Raw genomic sequence first — 20,150 nt, forward strand, 5'->3', positions numbered from 1 at the left:
TTAGTACACTTTCCTCAGTGAGCAATATCAATATCTACATGTGTACCAATTACTGTGGTGATTGACTCATAATTAAGGTTTACCACGTTCATTGCTTGAAGACTGATACACAGCATCTCATATTCACAGCCCGACCAGAGAGACTGATGGATGAAGGCAACTTTTACTCAGTGAAACCATCCCACCGCAGAGACTTCTGCATGTTAATACTGAAACTGATCCAGGTACGTAACTTTTATATGAGAAGTGAAATGTCTATGAAGCTTGCCACTGACGTAGTCAGAAATGCGAAAAAACCGTCTTGCGTTTCCTACTGCTTCAATTTGCTGAGAGACTGCAGTATTTCGGAAGGGATATGCTCTCTTGCCATATACTGGGACAGTGATGGTGTCTCTCAGTGAGTCCTATTCCCATACATTTTTGTAATCACCCTGATGTGAAGAAAAATTGTGAGCCAGAGGGAAGAAGAGTGTTTTCAAGGAATGAAGAAAAAGCTGCAACAAAAAACAAAATACGCGCACGCGCGCGCGCACACACACACACACACACACACACACACACACACACATCCCTCAGCCACAGAAATAGAAGGAAGTGTTGATCACTAAATTCAGAACAGGCATTGTTCTTTGACCCACAACTGTCCTCTTTCCATAGAACAACAGTATGCAATGGTTTAAGGATTGGTCAAACAGGCAGCCCACATGGGCAGTGAATGCAACCCTCTGTGAGTTCTGCCTTGCATGCTGTGGCAACATCCCGGTCAACCAGGAGGAGACTGCCCACATTATACCACTCTTGCTCATGATGGGCAGCTGGCAGGCTATAATTTTTCTGCTGTGAATAAGGCAGACAAGTGTGGACAAGCCTGAGAAATGTCAGAAGATACTGAAAGATTGGTTGGTGCACACAAATGTTTTTTTCTTCCACCCTTCATATAATAGAATCCATGCCAAATACAAAAAGGTGGCAGTGGGGAAGGAAAAAGGCACAAACCAGAACCAAATAGAATTAACACCCTGCTGCTTAATTTATAAATAAATGAACACTTGTGTGATGTATTGTATGTTAACTGGGGGCCTAGAAATGACGGAGAGGCTCCGTCCGCGCAACCGCAGTGGTCCACAACCCCACGACGCCTACTACAGTCCACTTCACCCCTCCGTTGCCCCACACCGAACCCAGGGTTATTGTGCGGTTCGGCCCAACCAGCAAGGGGTCCATGTCAGTGTGACAGGAGGAATTAGGTGCGCATTACATGTAAATTGGGAGTTCACAAGAGCGGACCACATTTATGAAGGTCACAGTGAAAAATCAGAATTCTTCTGTAAGAGCTGGAGCTTTCGTCTGTATAATATATGTCACTGTTCATCTCATCGGCTAAGATAGAGGGTGGAGCAACTCCTACATCTCCCCTCCCACTCTCCCTGTGGGTCTGGGGATTAGAATAGGCCCGAGATATTCCCGCCTGTTGTAAGAGGTGACTAAAAGGAGTCTCTCACGTTTTGGCCTGTATGTGATGGTCCCCTGTCGGATCTGACCTCCATCTTTTTAAATTTTCCCGAAGAGCCAGCCAACTGGGTAAGGGTGCCTTACATGGTCCATTGTGTCCATCGTGCTAAAGAGCCCACTTTCTCGTCATCGCACTGCAGCCCCCCTCATCCTCCATGTCTTGGCGAGGACACCTTCCTGGTTGCACTTTCTGCACTGACGATGACCGTGGACTTCTTAGCATCTCATATCCAGCATGGTAGCCAGTCCATTGTGGTGTTGCCCCCAGGTACCCTGTTGCTTGTAGCCCCCAGACAACACAGGGGCGAGAAAAGTCTAACTTCAGTGCTAAGAAATAACCCCAAATCATTCCCCTCCCTGGCCACACCATGGGAGGAATGCCAGGCTAAGGACGGCAGTGAAGCTTATTCGCCGCAGTACCTCTTATGTATGAGAGTTAACGGGGAATCTTTCATGTCCATGAAGCCTCAGCTTTTTGTGGAGAATTTGGAGGACAAGTTTGGGGAGATGGAGGACTTGTCCAAAATGCGCTCTGGGCCAGTCTTGATAAAATCAGCATCCTCTGCCCAGTCACAGGCATTACTTGCTTGTAACAAGTTGTGGGATGTTTCTTTACCACCTAGACTTGCGGTCCATTCACATACACCTTCATGGTGTACACCCAGGCCACGTCTTCGCCTGGACCTTTCACATGGCTCTAAGGACTCAGTTAACCCTGCGGCTCTCCACTGCCACTTCATCTCAATTCTTGACATGTAAGAATAAAAAGGCCACGAACTGGTTTACACCAATGGCTTGATGGCTGATGCTCATGTCGGTTTCACATATGTCCGTGGAGGACATATTGAACAGCATTACCTTCCCGGTGGCTGCAACGTTTTTACTGCCGAGCTGGTGGTTATATCTCGTGCTTTTGAGCACATCCATTCATCCTTTGGTAGCGACCATACAGGAGTCCATCTATGCCCTGGAACGGTCCAGTCGTTCAGAGGTGTCTGGACGGCAGGTCACGTCAGCATCCCAGGCAACGAACTTGCCGACAGGCTGGCCAAACAGGCTACGCAGAAACCTCTTGTGGGGATCGGCTTCTCTGCAACTGACCTGCGTTCAGTACTATGCTGCAAGGTTTTGCAGCTTTGGGAGACAACGTGGAATAACCTCAGCACGCAAAACAAACTGCGTGCCATTAAGGAGACTACAAATGTGTGGCAGACCTCCATGCGGGCCTCTCGCAGGGACTCTGTGGTTCTCTGCCATTCCACAGCGGCCACGCTCGGATGACACACGGCTACTTCCTGCGCCATGATGACCCACCTCAGCGTCGGTGCGTCGCCTGGCTGACAGTGGCCCACATCTTGGTGAGCTGCCCTGCGATGGACTCTTCTGTTACCAGACTCGTTTCCATTAATTTTAGCTGACAACACCTCATTAGCTAATTTAGTTTTACTTTTTATACGTGATGGTGGGTTTTATCATTCTATATAAGTTTTAGCGCATGTCCTTTGTCCCTTTGTGTTCTCCACTCTAATGCTTTTAGGGTGGATGTTTTAATGTGTCGCAGAGTGGCTGGCTTTTCCTTTTTATTCTTGTGGTCAGCCAGCCACAGTCATCTGCTCTCTTGTTTTTACCCCTTCTACCTGTTTCTTGCTTTTCTCTGTGGTTTTCTTTTCCTGTTTTGTCCCTGGTAGTGTTGGTTGTCCTTGTCATTCTTCTGGTTCTTCCTATCTCTTGAAGATACACTTTGTGGTAGTTTATACACAGAGTGACATCTTGCTGTGGGGCACTGATATGGCAGAAAAATGCCACATTTACGAACAGTTTGAAAGGGCGTGACTAGACAAGTTCTGGTCCATTGCAGTAAAAGAGTGAGGCACGAAATGTCTAACTTGGTGCCAGTTAGCAGGAGACAGGAGGGGGTTGGGGGAGGGGGGGCTCAGAAGATATTTTGTGAGGTATCTAAATAAAACCCATTACTGGACAAACCCGAGATACATGTAAATTTCCTAAAATTTTTGAAAAGCCAATTACTGGTTAACATACATGACAAATTAATGACCACTCCTGGGCACAATATAGTGAATTTCCTCTCAGTTCTTGATTCCATTTATCTTATCTGCAAAAAGAGACCTGTGCAACCACAAAGGGATCCGGGCGACAAAAATTTGTAAAGAAATCTGATATACCTCTCTCATGAATTAAAAGATTTCCTTTCTTAAATGACCCAGTTCCTTTGTCTGTAACTTATTTCTGCATACGTTTTGGCCCCGACATAAAAAGTGGCCGTAATATCTTTCACTATCTGAGGCATCAAAACTCCCAAATGAGTGGACCCATTTCATTGTAGTTTGTTTTATTTCATTTTATTCTGGTATTGTTACATTCCATATTGAATTTTCCATTGTTTGATTTTATTTTATTTTAAAGTTGCTTTAATGGGGATTGTCACGACTTGTTTGATGACAGCCTGGTTAGCCGTTCAAAGATCGTCAGCTATACAAAGTGAAAGTGTTTGCCGCCAGTGTGCTCTTTTCCAATACCATTCCTAACCTGTTAAGTGCTGTAGTATAAATTGTAAATCTCGAAAAGGCCTAACTAAATGTCTGCAACAGTATATATTTATCTTTTATGGCTGACCACCATTCACCATTCTTCCATTTTGTAGTTGCTGTGGAAGACGACTTTTAATGACAAAAATTTTGATTGAAAGCCACCCGCGAAAGAATCTCGTATGCTCTCGTCGACTTTCTATTAGGTTTTCAATTTTTTTTCTTTAAGTTAAATATTGCATCATTCTGATGCAGGCCTAATAATGTAGATGGCATTCTGCAAAGTAGCACACTGGCAGCTAACATTTTACGGACATTGTTCACTGTTAATGCCGTTGCTTATTCCTTATGTAGCAAAATCTATTTCAAAACCTGGTCATATGATATACCTGTGAATTAAAAAAAGAAACGTGAAAATTGGGCAAATAGTGGCCGAATTATAACAGCACCCCCTATAGAGGGGCATTGGTAATAAGCAGTTGTATGAGTTGTTTCAAAAACCAACACTGCCATGAAAGAAATGTTCTACATATGTTTTAGTCCGCCATTCAGCAACCTTGTGTTCATGCTTTTTTAAAATTTAAAGAAATTTCCCCTGTTAATAGTTTTTAAATGAAATGCAGTTCTAATGACTGAGATGATCTCTCTTCTCAGTTTGTGCACCTTTCCCTAAGAAACTTTCTTTCCATTAAGGAAATCTCACTGGCTCAAGATGAGTATGTAATGGTATTGCCAGAGAGTTTTGGTAAGCCAATACAAATTTCAATGAATTCTCTTTTCTCCTTAAGTTACCTAAATTTCAATGTATGTATTCAAATTATATGAGGTCTCAAAATACAAATTACCAGGTTAGAATTTCCCTGCTCTAAACTGAATACCTTTGAAGAAAGAATGTTTCTGTACTTACAAATATATACTTTTGAAAGAAACTGTTTGCATGAATTACATGTAAATAAATTTCAACTACAAAGTAAGCTTTCAGCTCATCTGTTGAGAAGTTTTATGAAGTGATGTGACCTGTGATGAAATAATTGTGAAAAATGAACACTTACCTACATTTGGCATCACTTTTGAGCTACACTGACCAGTGGCTTAGATACTTCAGCTCTATTTACTCTGATGGTTCAGCTCTGTTTAGTTGCAGTACATTAACAGATCATTCCAAAATATATGTACTGGTAAACTGTTAGAAACAGTTTAATTGTTTAGAAAAGGAACACAAGTTGCATCTACTGACCATGCTGATATGAATGAATGCAAATGAAAGTAGAAAAATTCTGTGTATGAATGAATTTATTTATTTCTTGTATTCATCTTCCATGTACTCTTGTTGTCAATAATCACTAACACATGGAATGAGAAAAATTTTAGATTATATTGGTTCACAATAAAAAATAATAGATGTACAGCATGAATACTATGTAGGTACGAAGTAATTAAGACTTATGGACACAAATTCAAAACATTAGCAAAAAGCACATTCTTGAGACAGAAGTTTCATAATTTCAGGAGTAATAATGATAAATTTTGCACAACATTAATTAGTAAATTGTTATTTGATAATCTCCAGGGTAGTAATGGAAGGTCTGTAAGTAACTGGGACACTAAAAGAATGCAAATAAAACACTGCACCATAAAGTTATGTGCAGGAGGAATGCATTTGAAAGCACTGTAGTAGAAAAATGGGAATGCATATAGACATTATATTAGGACACTCTGTAAATTGCAAGTAATTACCATCTGTAAGTGTGTGTTTGTGGCAAAAATGTGTCAAGTGGTGTTGGAATATGATCAGTAATGCATAAGTTGGATCTGGACATATTAATTAGATTAGATGAGCAAAAAGCGATTGTGATAGGCTTAAGCTTTTTGAATATTCTTTTATAAACAAAGATATTCAAAAAGCCAACAGGAAGGCATATCTGACAGTCCACCTCCAATGTTTTCCTTCTCAGCCAAGATGAGCCAGCAAGAAGGCACTTTATGGCTCAGAGCAAGCATCTATTTAAAGAGCTCAGTCATTAGTCGGCCTGAGGATTAGTAGCACTCAGTAGTGCTTGTAATAGAAGTGAGAGCTGTTCCACAATTACATTACTATTAGATGAGGAGACCTGTCAATCATCATACACAAAGAAGTCCATGAGAGTACTGCAAAGCCCTCCCCTACCAGCTTCTCCATTTGTAATGGTAGTAAAATATTCACAAACATGATCTACAGAAGAAAATGTTTTTAGAAGAATGGGAACTATAATTAATCACCAAAACAAATTAACCTTGTTTGCAAAAGAAGTGGAGTCTGCTATAGCACAGTTTGTGTAAATTGTTTTCAAAATAATAAAAGAAGGTGATCAAAATGGCATTGTCTTGGCTTCTTCAAAGGCATGTGGCATGTTGGGCCACATAACTTTATTACACAAATTAGAAATACTATGAATAAGACGTGTAGCAAAGAAGTGGTTTAAGTCATACTTGGAAAACCAAGTGAAATGATTTTTAGGTTTCACATACTATAAAAAGATTACTATTGGTCCTCTCTGCCTGCCATACCCCCTCTCCTCCCCCCTGTATGTATCATTCACCAGCCAAACTTCAACTGAGAAAGAATTAGTGTAAGATTCTTTATATTAAAGATTAATATCTTCGATAAAAATTTCAAGTTAGGGTATCACTGTTGATAGCTGTTACCAACTATATATTAAAATATTTATAAAATCTCAGTTGCAATTTGGTCAGTTTTATTGCTTGACTAATTTCAGATTAACCTAAGTAGTTCAGCTTAAGAGGCATTTGTTGATGTGGCAATATTACTGATGACAGGTTTTGTATTAATGATTTAAAAAGAATGTAAGATAAAGATTTCAAAATTATGTCGTAAGAGTTTGCAGTTTTCGCTGATTGTTTTTTGAATTTTTTTTCCATTAACCTTTTTACAGTAGTTATTTAAAAAATGTTGACACCAACCCAAACAACACTTTTCATTATTGCCTGGGGTGAACGTCCATTGCAGCATAGCCCATCAAATAATAAAAAGTCATAGACAATCACATTTAAAATAGTGTCTGATGGGTATTTTAGTCCCCCATGGTCAAGTCTTTTTATCAGACTAAAATGTTCATTTACTGGCAACTCCTTTTCAATCACGGTTTCATTAAGGCAACTCTCACACTTCAGCTTCTTAATCACTGCATGAGCACAGTAGCCTGCAGTGAAAGTTAAAGACGTTGCAATATCTTTCACTGAAAGAACATCGTCCACATTTACACTGACGTCTATGTCTAATGTGTCTGTTTCTTCAACTTCTGAAAACATAAAAATTTTTATAGCCCTTACTGTGATATTGCCATAGGAAGGAGAACATAAAACTAAAGGCATTACACTTTGAATTCAAAGCTTCTTTTCTGCTTCATAGACTTGGCACTGGAACATTGTATTGGGAACCTGCAAGCTGTCTATACTTTCCAAAATGCTGCTCAAGCACATCTGTTTGAAGCTTGGCTGTCAGTAAATAGCTCATACCTAGCTCTTCAGTACAATATTGAGCAATTTCTACAATGGCATATGTTGTATGCTGAACAGCAAGAAATGTTTCTTTTGTGAGAAACCCACTTGACAGACCCTTTGCTTTCCACATGTCAAGCCAGTCTAGAAAATCTAGCAAAAATTGCATAGAAACACTATCAGTTGTCAATGGATCCATATAAGGATTCTGCTTGTGTTTCCCTTTAAACACTGATTTCACATTGATGACATCAAACCATTTTGTTATTATTCAAATGTATTCCGCTGTTGATGGTGCATGTCTCAAATCAAATTTATCACTAGCTATCTCAAGGCCCTCTGACACATGTCGATTGAATATCTGCAACAGTAGTCTCATGCTCTGTTTTTCTAATGATGTAGGGCAAAGCGATTTGAGAGGCAATGTGTGACAATATTTTACTAAAGAACTGGAATCTATGTCATAAATCTGTTTCAGCATTTTAAAAGAAGCTACAGAAAACTTATTTTCTTCCACTTCTTTTCTAACTGGAAACTGAGGATAAAACATATCTTTACCATCATTTTTCTGGTTCAACCACACATTTCTAACACATTTAAGAATGTGTATGGCATCAATTAAAAAGAAAAGTGGGCGATTAGGATCAGATGGATGTTTAAAAACTATATTAACAGTTTTATCCACAGAAAACATGGACATGGTTTTGCTATTGATTTTGTTGTTGTCAGTTACCACACAAAAACCCTATAACCTATTAATCCAAGGCCATTTATTATAGCCAGTAGCACATCATATAATACATTAGATGAAATGGTTTTCACCGGTAAAATGTGAACATCATCCCTGTACACAGACTTGACACTCTGCCACATAAATGTAAACGCTGAATTTGCAGCATGTTTCGAGTTATATGACATGCCCAAAACACTACATTCTTTATATTCCAAATAAGAATTTAGATGAATTTCATCTACACTCAAAACAACATCGACATCATCATCGCTGTTAAAGTGTTGAAATTTGTGTCTTGCATAGGACAGGAAGTTACTTCCCCCCAAGCCTTTCATGAGATGGATTCACGTTAAATTTGCTGCAGATCCTATGCAGAGTGCTTGGATGTGGCATTTTCATTAATGAACTGCTATGTAAAAATTTATAAACATGAGAAGAAATTGAAAATAGCAAACAACACAGTAAAATAAATGTAGAACTAAACCTATGGTTAAATTTCTTGACATTTATGAGACTAACTTGTTCATATATAAAGTCTACCATCTCGTTTTCACTCTCCTGTACACTGTCTTTCAGCACTGTCTTTCACTATCTCTACAATACTATCTATAGAAGTTTCTGAGTGCCCACAATCTGTCTCTGAAGACTTCCGCAGTACACTGACAATTTCATGGATATTGGTTACAATTACAGGAAAAGATGTTTTTCCTAATGTCTTAATTTGTACATTTCTCTTAAACAGTGAAGCATTTAAATTACTATCTATTACGACAGAATGTGTACTATCTATTATGACAGAATGTGTAACGAATGGTGCTGGTTTTCTTGTTATCTTAAAAAAACACACAAAAACTTTGTTTTGTTTTCAATCACACTCCACTCATTGGGCAATTCCACTTCCTTCATATGTAACATCAACTCTTCTAAAGAACTGAATCTGAATGTTTTTGCATAGTCCTTCTGTGACCCTAAACTATATTGTAATGCTGCAGCTAACTGCTCATTTTCAATCCTCTGCTTTTTCTCCTCTGGCCCTTCACGTCTGCTTTCTTCCTTTGAAAGGTAGTAAGGACAGTTTGGGAGTAGTAATGGAACTGCATCTGGACTCATACGTGGTTTTCGAAGGGGACTCTTAATTACTGACCAGTCCTTTCATCCACAGTTTGTGTTTCCCAAATAACATCATCCTTGTGGAAGTGAACATGACATACCTGTAATTAAAAATGAATAAAAAATGAAAAAGGTGCCTACAAATGAATGTGATGACAATATTAATAGTGTGAAAACAATTTACGTACATAAAGTTAGTTTCTAGTTCTAAAATACAAATAGACTCCCAACTGAAATGCAGAGGAATACTCAAGTGATAAATGTGACCACGGCACAGTAACTCCATAAAACAGTTACACTACAATATCACAACACATGCAGTCACACGTCATGGCAACAAGCTCTTCAGCAGATGGTGAAATGAAGAAAGTACTTGCCCCATCAATAATTACAAACATTGACTAAGGTTTGTAGTATAATTAAATAACAGTGATAATTTTTTTTTTTTTTTTTTTTTTAATTTAGCCTTGAAGCTCATATATTTACTAGAGGGGTGGGATTTTTGCTTAATCTCTTGCTCTATTGCCGACCCCCCCCCCCCCCCCCCCCCACACACACACACACCTCGGACACAAGAAACCATGACGATGCCAAACTCACACAAGTGTGGGCCATAGAAGCAACTGTTAAACAGTAACAGAATAATTCAAAGTAAGTGCTTTTTATGAGATACACTGCACTGTTTTGCTTTTGTATTTCAGCTGCTATTCCCTAGTGAATATATCAATTCATAACTTACATAAAAACTGACAATGTAATGAACTGATAAATTGCCAGTTATGTGCTACCTATTAGGCTAAACATGAGCACACTATTGTGTTCAAGTACTTTAGTTGTGTATCTATAAGACAGTTGTGTAGGCCACTGGCCTGTATCTGAAATTCCAGACCCAGAATGTAAGAATTTGTAAAATACACAAGTATATTTTTTTTTTCTTTTTTCTTTTTCTTCTTCCATGTTTTCACACTTTCTCCCTTTGCATTTTGTGATGGCCTATTAATCCATTCATGTACTCATTCAATTCTCCTGTATATGGTTTTAAAGCAAAATATTAATTTGTGCATCATAAAGTCGAAAGCTCACTATATTCACTAATAGTAACAGTCCTTGCATTGAACTTCAAATTCCCATCAATATTTTATTAAAAACAAGCGACTGAGACACTGCTTTTACTTAATTTCCAATTTCTGGGTACACCACATTCCTTGTTTTTGAACAGGCAACTTCCTGAAGACTTTTACAGCAGAAAGAAACAGAACTAAATACTAGAACCAGAATACATTGAAAGTCGTCTGCATCTTAAGTGCATGTACTTAATCATAAACAGACTTTTATTCCTAACAACAAACAGCACAAACAGTAAGTATAAAGATATGCTGAGATATTTAACTACTTAAGTATGACTGTGCTTAGGCTATACTGCTTGAACTTGCAGAATACAGAGTTCGTATAACCTAAACCAGCTAAATGGTAAAATTGCCAGGACAAGAAAACGAAACACTGGTTTCTTTGGCACTTATGCAGTTAAGATGTGATATATTAGTCAAAATGTCACTGACCTGCCACACTGCATAAGTGCCTATTCTTTGTTAGCACACTTAACCTCTTTTAAGAAATAAACAAAACAAATACTCACTCTTGAACTTGAAGAAGGAGTAAAGTTATCTCAAAGAATACTTGACAACCATTTCTTCCTCATTGCTTCATCGTCTGGAAATTTAAACACAGTTGCTTTTGATCCACCATCATAATTTCCTCTATAATTCGACACAGAGCAACAAAACTGCATTTTGCAGGCAACGAAATTTTCACAGGCAAGAAAAACAGATCACCAGTTTAGTACACAGAAACTAAACAACCAAATCACGTACACTAACGCAGGAAGACCATTCACTATAATAGTAAACTGACGCAAAACTCGCCACACGACTGTTCACAAGCACTATCCCATGAAACTGTTGAAGAGACTAGATGTGTAGCCATCTTGTGACGTCACACAGTAGGTGAACAGGCTTTCTTTTACAGGGGGGTGCTGGTACAATGCACCGCCAACAGAGGGCAATGACACAAACAGTAACTGGGAAGGGCAGAATGCAACCAGGTGACAAAATAATCCGCCGCTGCCTGACTGTAATTGTTGCAACCAAAATTACATTTCGAATAGCAACCAGGGACATTGAAATTTCAAATAGAGAGCCACACAATATACTGTCGAAACCAGATGCATAATGTGCCCATTGTTCAGGTTAACCCTAATGAGGTAGTCAGTGCTCAGTGTAATTTGGAAAACTCGAACCAGTCCTGATAGGCCCCTATTCGATGACCAGTAATAAGGGTGGGGGCATGGAACTAGTTAAAAACTGTTTTCTTAGACACGATAAATGTGATATATCAAAGACAACCGGTGGCAGGAAGATATAACCAACTGTGTAGATTAAAATGAAGATGGTGTACAAACCGTAATCAGTGCACAAATACTTGATTTAAGGGTGCCCATAGTACTGGTCACTGGAGCTACCATGAATATAATTCTGCAGGGTCTGTCTGACGAAGTACAAAAAACGAGGACACACAGGCCTACAGACGCTTCCAATCCAAAATTGTAAAATCCAAACAGCTATCGGAGGCAAGTCTAAAGGCATAAAATTGCAGGCATGGATTCCTATTCAAATTGATAGTGACTCTTTACAAGCATTTTTCTTGTGGTTGAAAGGCTAACAGTAAACTGCCTTATTGGCATGGACACTTTTAGGAGGTACCAAGCACAAATTGACATTGGTAATGCGAAGTGTCATTTCATTGTGAATGACCTAGTCAGGTCAAATGCCAGAGAAAGTAAACCAAAACACACTGCTGATGTTAGAATACAATTCTTCTATCCTGCCATCATGTTTGTAAACAACTGGGAATTGAGCAATCACCGGAAGAGGAAATAGGCCCCGAATTCGTGCACACCAAGGTGAGTCAGTGTGTGTTATGAAAGAACAAAAGGAAGAACTATGGGAGCTTTTAATATGTTATGCTTATGTTTTTGAATGACGCCTTGGTATAATCAAAGGATACAAATACAAAATGGAGGTGTACTCACATGAAACCTGCTTTTCACCTTACCCATTCCATGGGCCAAGGAGGAGGCTGCGAGGAAAGCGATCAATGCAATGCTAAACTGGGAAATAATACAACCATCCTTATCTCTGTACTGTAGCCCCATTTTGGCCATAAGATGGTAGTGACCACTTCATGCTCGACACGTGAGGAATAAATAAAATTATTGCAGCTGTCAGGATGCGGCCTGACAACCTGGAAGAAAAATTTCCAAAATTCAATAGCATTAAGTACCTCACCATAATAGATCTCCCGAGCCTCGTATGGGCACATTGCAGTACATGAAGATAGCCGTAAGTACACTGCCTCTGTACATGGGGGTAGAAGCTACGAGTTCTGAATTGTTAAGTAGAGTCACTGTGCACATTGATGATTTACTGACTGCTGCTGATTTACTGATTGCTACCCCCACATGATCAGAATACTTAGGCTCTTGGCTCAAATCTTGGATACAAATCTTGGAGTCACAGCCAACCTAATGAAGTTGCATTTTGGTAAGGAAAGGGTTAAATTCCTTGGACACACAGTATTACCTCAAGGTGACCCTAAGAAGCTCAATGCTATCAGACCGTCCCCTGTACCTCAAAATAAGAAACAGTGATGCCTTATAGTTTCTACAGAAAAACCACCCCTGGTTATGTGCCAAGCAATGCCACCCTGATTTTGACAACATTAAAGCAGCTCTTTCGAATGCCAACATCTTAAATCATTCTGACATGACCCAGAATTTTTGTCTGTGTACAGAGGCGACCTCTCAAGTATTGGGTGCTTGTTTATTCCAAATCACTGACATGAATGGGGAGCTTATGCCCAAGGTATTTAGTTTTGCTGATAGGACTCTATCTGAAGCTGAACGAGCATATTCAGTGACCAAATTGGAAGCTCTGGCAGTAACATGAGCTTTCAAAAAGTTAGAATATTACCTGCGGGGAAAGCATACTAAGGTTTATTGTGACCTTCAGTGTTTGGCCTTCCTTCTGCCTTGTAAACTGTTACACAGGAGGATCGCTAGGTGGTGTTTATATTTACAAGAATTTGATTTTGAAATTGTGTATATCAAAGGTAATCAAAACGTAATTGCTGACACCTTATCAAGGCTTCCACAAGGTCTACACAAATTCATGGAATTCATGGAGAGCAATTCAGAAATCAGGGTTTTGTTGATGGCAGGTAAAACACAACAGCCACGCTACATAAGGATGTGTGAAAGCATGGAGCAACACAGCAGAAGGATCCCAGATGGCAAAAGGTAAGGCTAAAACTGCCTCATAACAATGATTGACTGGTTGAAACAATTTTTTATGATTTACCAAGGTATATTGTTCCATCGACAGCACCTAGAGCAGAGACAGTGGTGTGTTAGACACAGCACATAGAAGTGGCAAACTAGAGTGAGGACAGAACTGCGCAAGTGCAGTAGCTAGCTTTAAAGTTTATGACATCTGTGCACCTGCACAGCACAGTGTAAGCTGGCGGATCACCACCAGGCGCCTATCGTAACGTAGCAAAAAATGCCAGGTGATCTACACTTAGAGAAACTTTATAACGTGGATTGACTTCTAAAGAAATAAAACGCCTACAGTACTGAGGTAACCTAAGATTAAGAAATTAGGTAGACCTATCCTAAGGAATACATATACAGAGACCGAAGTAAACACTACCTTCTGAAAACTAGCTACACACTAAGTTACTATATACAAATGATTTACATTTATACAAGTGGCTATTTACGTGCCACATGAAAGGGAATATCTACATTAGGAATGGAGAAACATAAACTAAGCCTCTGAATATACTAAGAGAGATATGATTATGCCCCCCTACACTTTCCTTTCCAGGTGCAAAAACGTATGTCCAAACAACAACCGCAATATAAACACGTGTACTCTTATAACTCATAAAAAGATCAATAGGGAATAAATTGCGTACTGACAGAAACTGACTCTATGGATATTGAAAGTGTGATGCATTAGTAGCCAGTTTGCAACTATGCACTTAGTTTTAAATTAGTATTAAGTGTATGTCCAGCAAACGATGCAGAGTCATGTCCTGGCTGAAATAGGGAACACAATAGTTAGGTGTTTGGTACCAAAGCAGAAGGGCTGCACTGAAAATAAATAATTACATGCATAAAAATATGCGAGAGTCTGATGGTATGAATGTGTGTAGAAAAAGGTACAGTACACTGAATGTATAAAAAGGTTGAACTTAGGTCTTGTGCCAATGAATAAAAATGGGTCAGACCAAGCATTACAGGTCCACATGACTGAGAAGAGTGCCAAACAAGAGTTACTACAGTACATTTGCACATGAACAATAGTAGTCGCAACATTGTTTTACACTTGTTCATTGGCATAATTCTCATACAGACATATACAACAAAATACACAACTGTGATATGAAGTAGCAAAAGGAAGTAAATCACAGACGCTAAAGTACACTGTTTAGAGTCGATGATGATTGTTGTATAAGGGTCATTCCATGTCAATTCAATGCACCTCTCAACCTGACTCTCTCGAATTTCTTTCAAATTTGGCGCATTCAATGACCCAGATAAGAGATGGAAAAATACCATTTTGCAGATGTGTATTAAAACTGTGACGAAAGTTACAGGTCTGGAAAGTTTGGAATTTGTGCTAAATTTACATGCATATGTCACTGCACAAACGACTGTAATTCTGGTTCTAATTCAGTTACAGCAATGAAAATGGTACCATTGGAAAGATAACGAATAGACCTTTATATTGATCTGCCTCATGGCAGGTTTCCAAGAATTTTCATACTAAAGGCCATTGACCTTGACCTTTGACCTTGAATATCTCACAACACATCATCTTCAATTTTAAGATGGCACACCAAAGGCATCATGCACAAAAAATTATTTTGTCAACTTATGTACACCATCAACATGTAATAAGCAGCTATGTATACAGTTTTTTCTATAACACCAGCCAATAGCAGTTACTTTTATTCAGACCAGTTCTTTAATATTTCTAACTGTGACCAGCCAATCAGATACTCTTATTTCAACTAGTCAGCATTAGTCCACTGATATCTACACTCCTGGAAGTGGAAAAAAGAACACATTGACACTGGTGTGTCAGACCCACCATACTTGCTCCGGACACTGCGAGAGGGCTGTACAAGCAATGATCACACGCACGGCACAGCGGACACACCAGGAACCGCGGTGTTGGCCGTCGAATGGCGCTAGCTGCGCAGCATTTGTGCACCGCCGCCGTCAGTGTCAGCCAGTTTGCCGTGGCATACGGAGCTCCATCGCAGTCTTCAACACTGGTAGCATGCCGCGACAGCGTGGACGTGAACCGTATGTGCAGTTGACGGACTTTGAGCGAGGGCGTATAGTGGGCATGCGGGAGGCCGGGTGGACGTACCGCCGAATTGCTCAACACGTGGGGCGTGAGGTCTCCACAGTACATCGATGTTGTCGCCAGTGGTCGGCGGAAGGTGCACGTGCCCGTCGACCTGGGACCGGACTGCAGCGACGCACGGATGCACGCCAAGACCGTAGGATCCTACGCAGTGCCGTAGGGGACCGCAACGCCACTTCCCAGCAAATTAGGGACACTGTTGCTCCTGGGGTATCGGCGAGGACCATTCGCAACCGTCTCCATGAAGCTGGGCTACGGTCCCGCACACCGTTAGGCCGTCTTCCGCTCACGCCCCAACATCGTGCAGCCCGCCTCCAGTGGTGTCGCGACAGGCGTGAATGGAGGGACGAATGGAGACGTGTCGTCTTCAGTGATGAGAGTCGCTTCTGCCTTGGTGCCAATGATGGTCGTATGCGTGTTTGGCGCCGTGCAGGTGAGCGCCACAATCAGGACTGCATACGACCGAGGCACACAGGGCCAACACCCGGCATCATGGTGTGGGGAGCGATCTCCTACACTGGCCGTACACCACTGGTGATCGTCGAGGGGACACTGAATAGTGCACGGTACATCCAAACCGTCATCGAACCCATCGTTCTACCATTCCTAGACCGGCAAGGGAACTTGCTGTTCCAACAGGACAATGCACGTCCGCATGTATCCCGTGCCACCCAACGTGCTCTAGAAGGTGTAAGTCAACTACCCTGGCCAGCAAGATCTCCGGATCTGTCCCCCATTGAGCATGTTTGGGACTGGATGAAGCGTCGTCTCACGCGGTCTGCACGTCCAGCACGAACGCTGGTCCAACTGAGGCGCCAGGTGGAAATGGCATGGCAAGCCGTTCCACAGGACTACATCCAGCATCTCTACGATCGTCTCCATGGGAGAATAGCAGCCTGCATTGCTGCGAAAGGTGGATATAAACTGTACTAGTGCCAACATTGTGCATGCTCTGTTGCCTGTGTCTATGTGCCTGTGGTTCTGTCAGTGTGATCATGTGATGTATCTGACCCCAGGAATGTGTCAATAAAGTTTCCCCTTCCTGGGACAATGAATTCACGGTGTTCTTATTTCAATTTCCAGGAGTGTATATATTATGCAAATTTTGTTTCATGTTTTATGTCTGTGACTTTGTTTAACAAAGTGCAGTGTAAACGTGCCATAAAGTAATATTTAGTACAAAATGGATTTTAAGTCAAAATTGTATTGTTACAGTCTGTTTAGGGAAGAAGGTCATGCAAGAGCGCAGAAGAGTTTAAGGAATGTTCAGTAGCGGATGATAAACAAATAGCCTAATGTATTGTTAGGTGGAAAAATTTGCAGTAAATGTAGAAAAAAATACCACAAAACCCAACAATCACTGCAGATGTTGCCTCAGTTGTGCCGCACTTCCAAAGAGTTAGAGTATAAGAAAAACTATGAAAGAATTTTCTGCTTCAGATTACATGGTACAGAGAGCAAAACAGTTAGTAGCAGAACATGGTATATTAGTGACACCAAATCCAAAGCCCGGTAAGACATTATGTGAGAAAACTGTTCAGTATGTGGGTGATTTTTTTACTGTGATCATGACGTGAGCTGTATGATGCCAGGAAGAAAAGACTTTTGTGTCTGTGGAAGAAAATGGAATTACAATAGATAAACAAAAGCAACTAGTGTTGCACAATCATAAGGAACTGACTACAGAGACTGAAGCAGCAATGACATGCGACATGTATCATACATGGAAATAACTGACTGCCTTCAGCATGATACAGTGTGTGCTTATTCTTTCCAGACAAATTTCATCAATTTCTTAAATTGCCAATATTCAAATCCAAAGCACATTTATTACTTCTCGGATGGATGTGCTGCCCAATACAAAAACAGAAAGAACTTTATGAATCTGTCGTACCATCAAGAAGATTTTGATGTTACAGCAGAAGGGCATTATTTTCGCTACAGTGCATGGTAAAGGACTTTGTGAAGGGGTAGCAGGGACTATAAAGAGATTAACAAGGCTTGCCAGCCTCAAGTGACCTTGCAAAAATCATATTTTGACATCACAACAGTTGTTTCAGTGGTGCAAGGAAAATATTCCATCATGATGAAGATACGGCCAAGCTGAAACGACGTTTCAAAAATACAAGGACGATTCCAGGTACCCATAAGCTTCATTGCATAATACCTGTTAACAAAGGTTTAGTAAATATAAAGACATATTCTGCTTCTTTAGTGAGTAGAGAAGAGTCAGTGATTGCTATGGTGAATGAGATGCTGTTAACAAATATACATGGATTTGTTGCCTGCATGTATGACAGTCATTGGTGGGTTGCATGTGTCTTAGAAACCTGTGAAGAAACAAATGAAGTAAAGGTCTACTCCTTGCATCCACATGGACCATCTACATCATTTGTGTTTCCTGCCAAACCAGACACTTCTGTCATCAGAAAATGTGACATTATCACAAGAGTGGATCCAGTGACACCAACTGGAAGGACATACAATGTCGCTGCACCAGATCTGGCGAACATTAACAATTTAGTTGGAGAATTGTGAGGAGTGATCTAATAACTTTTCATTGCCTTTTCATTACACCTGTAATGTAAATAATTCATAATACCACTATAATAACTTAAACCATATTTTTGTACAAGATGTATGAAACAGGTGAAATACCCTCAGACTTCAAGAAGAATATAATAATTCCAATCCCAAAGAAAGCAGGTGTTGACAGATGTGAAAATTACCGGACAATCAGTTTAATAAGCCACAGCTGCAAAATACTAACACGAATTCTTTACAGATGAATGGAAAAACTAGTAGAAGCCGGCCTCGGGGAAGATCAGTTTGGATTCCGTAGAAATACTGGAACACGTGAGGCAATACTGACCTTACGACTTATCTTAGAAGAAAGATTAAGGAAAGGCAAACCTACGTTTCTAGCATTTGTAGACTTAGAGAAAGCTTTTGACAGTGTTGACTGGAATACTCTCTTTCAAATTCTAAAGGTGGCAGGGGTAAAATACACGGAGCGAAAGGCTATTTACAATTTGTACAGAAACCAGATGGCTGTTATAAGAGTCAAGGGGCATGAAAGGGAAGCAGTGGTTGGGAAGGGAGTGAGACAGGGTTGTAGCCTCTCCCCGATGTTATTCAATCTGTATATTGAGCAAGCAGTAAAGGAAACAAAAGAAAAATTCGGAGTAGGTATTAAAATCCATGGAGAAGAAATAAAAACTTTGAGGTTCGCCGATGACATTGTAATTCTGTCAGAAACAGCAAAGGACTTGGAATAGCAGTTGAACGGAATGGACGGTGTCTTGAAGGGAGGATATAAGATGAACATCAACAAAAGCAAAACGAGGATAATGGAATGTAGTCGAATTAAGTCGGGTGATGTTGAGGGTATTAGATTAGGAAATGAGACACTTAAAGTAGTAAAGGAGTTTTGCTATTTGGGGAGCAAAATAACTGATGATGGTCGAAGTAGAGAGGATATAAAATGTAGACTTGCAATGGCAAGGAAAGCGTTTCTGAAGAAGAGAAATTTGTTAACATCGAGTATAGATTTAAGTGTCAGGAAGTCGTTTCTGAAAGTATTTGTATGGAGTGTAGCCATGTATGGAAGTGAAACATGGACGGTAAATAGTTTGGACAAGAAGAGAATAGAAGCTTTCGAAATGTGGTGCTACAGAAGAATGCTGAAGATTAGATGGGTAGATCACATAACTAATGAGGAAGTATTGAATAGGATTGGGGGCAAGAGAAGTTTGTGGCACAACTTGACCAGAAGAAGGGATCGGTTGGTAGGACATGTTCTGAGGCATCAAGGGATCACCAATTTAGTATTGGAGGGCATCGTGGAGGGTAAAAATCGTAGAGGGAGACCAAGAGATGAATACACTAAGCAGATTCAGAAGGATGTAGGTTGCAGTAGGTACTGGGAGATGAAGAAGCTTGCACACGATAGAGTAGCATGGAGAGCTGCATCAAACCAGTCTCAGGACTGAAGACCACAACAACAAAAACAATTTTTGTACAATACTGCTTACGGATTGTACTTTATCATAATTTGTGTTTCATACATCTACATCGTTACTCTGCAATTCACATTTCATTTCGGTAGTGTATTGATGCTGACAAAATAATTTTTTGTGCGTGATGCTTTTGGTGTGCCATCTTAATATTTACGATATTTATAGTAACATACTGGAGCAATTAAATATATTTTTTCAAAAAAATTGAAGACGGGATGTTTTCAGATATTCAAGG

At 40.1% G+C, this 20,150-nt stretch overlaps 1 protein-coding gene across 1 annotated transcript in view; it reads left to right on the forward strand.

Annotated features, from left to right (window-relative positions):
* The window catches only part of LOC126259677 (anaphase-promoting complex subunit 5), a 150,916-nt gene that overhangs the window by 40,699 nt on the left and 90,067 nt on the right, over positions 1 to 20,150 (forward strand). Inside the window, exon 2 of the mRNA XM_049956630.1 lies at positions 130 to 224. Within this exon, the coding sequence (XP_049812587.1) occupies positions 130 to 224 (95 nt within the window). The remainder of the gene's footprint in view (positions 1 to 129; positions 225 to 20,150) is intronic.

This window comes from Schistocerca nitens, chromosome 5 (assembly GCF_023898315.1).
Source record: "Schistocerca nitens isolate TAMUIC-IGC-003100 chromosome 5, iqSchNite1.1, whole genome shotgun sequence".
NCBI classification, from domain to species: domain Eukaryota; kingdom Metazoa; phylum Arthropoda; class Insecta; order Orthoptera; family Acrididae; genus Schistocerca; species Schistocerca nitens.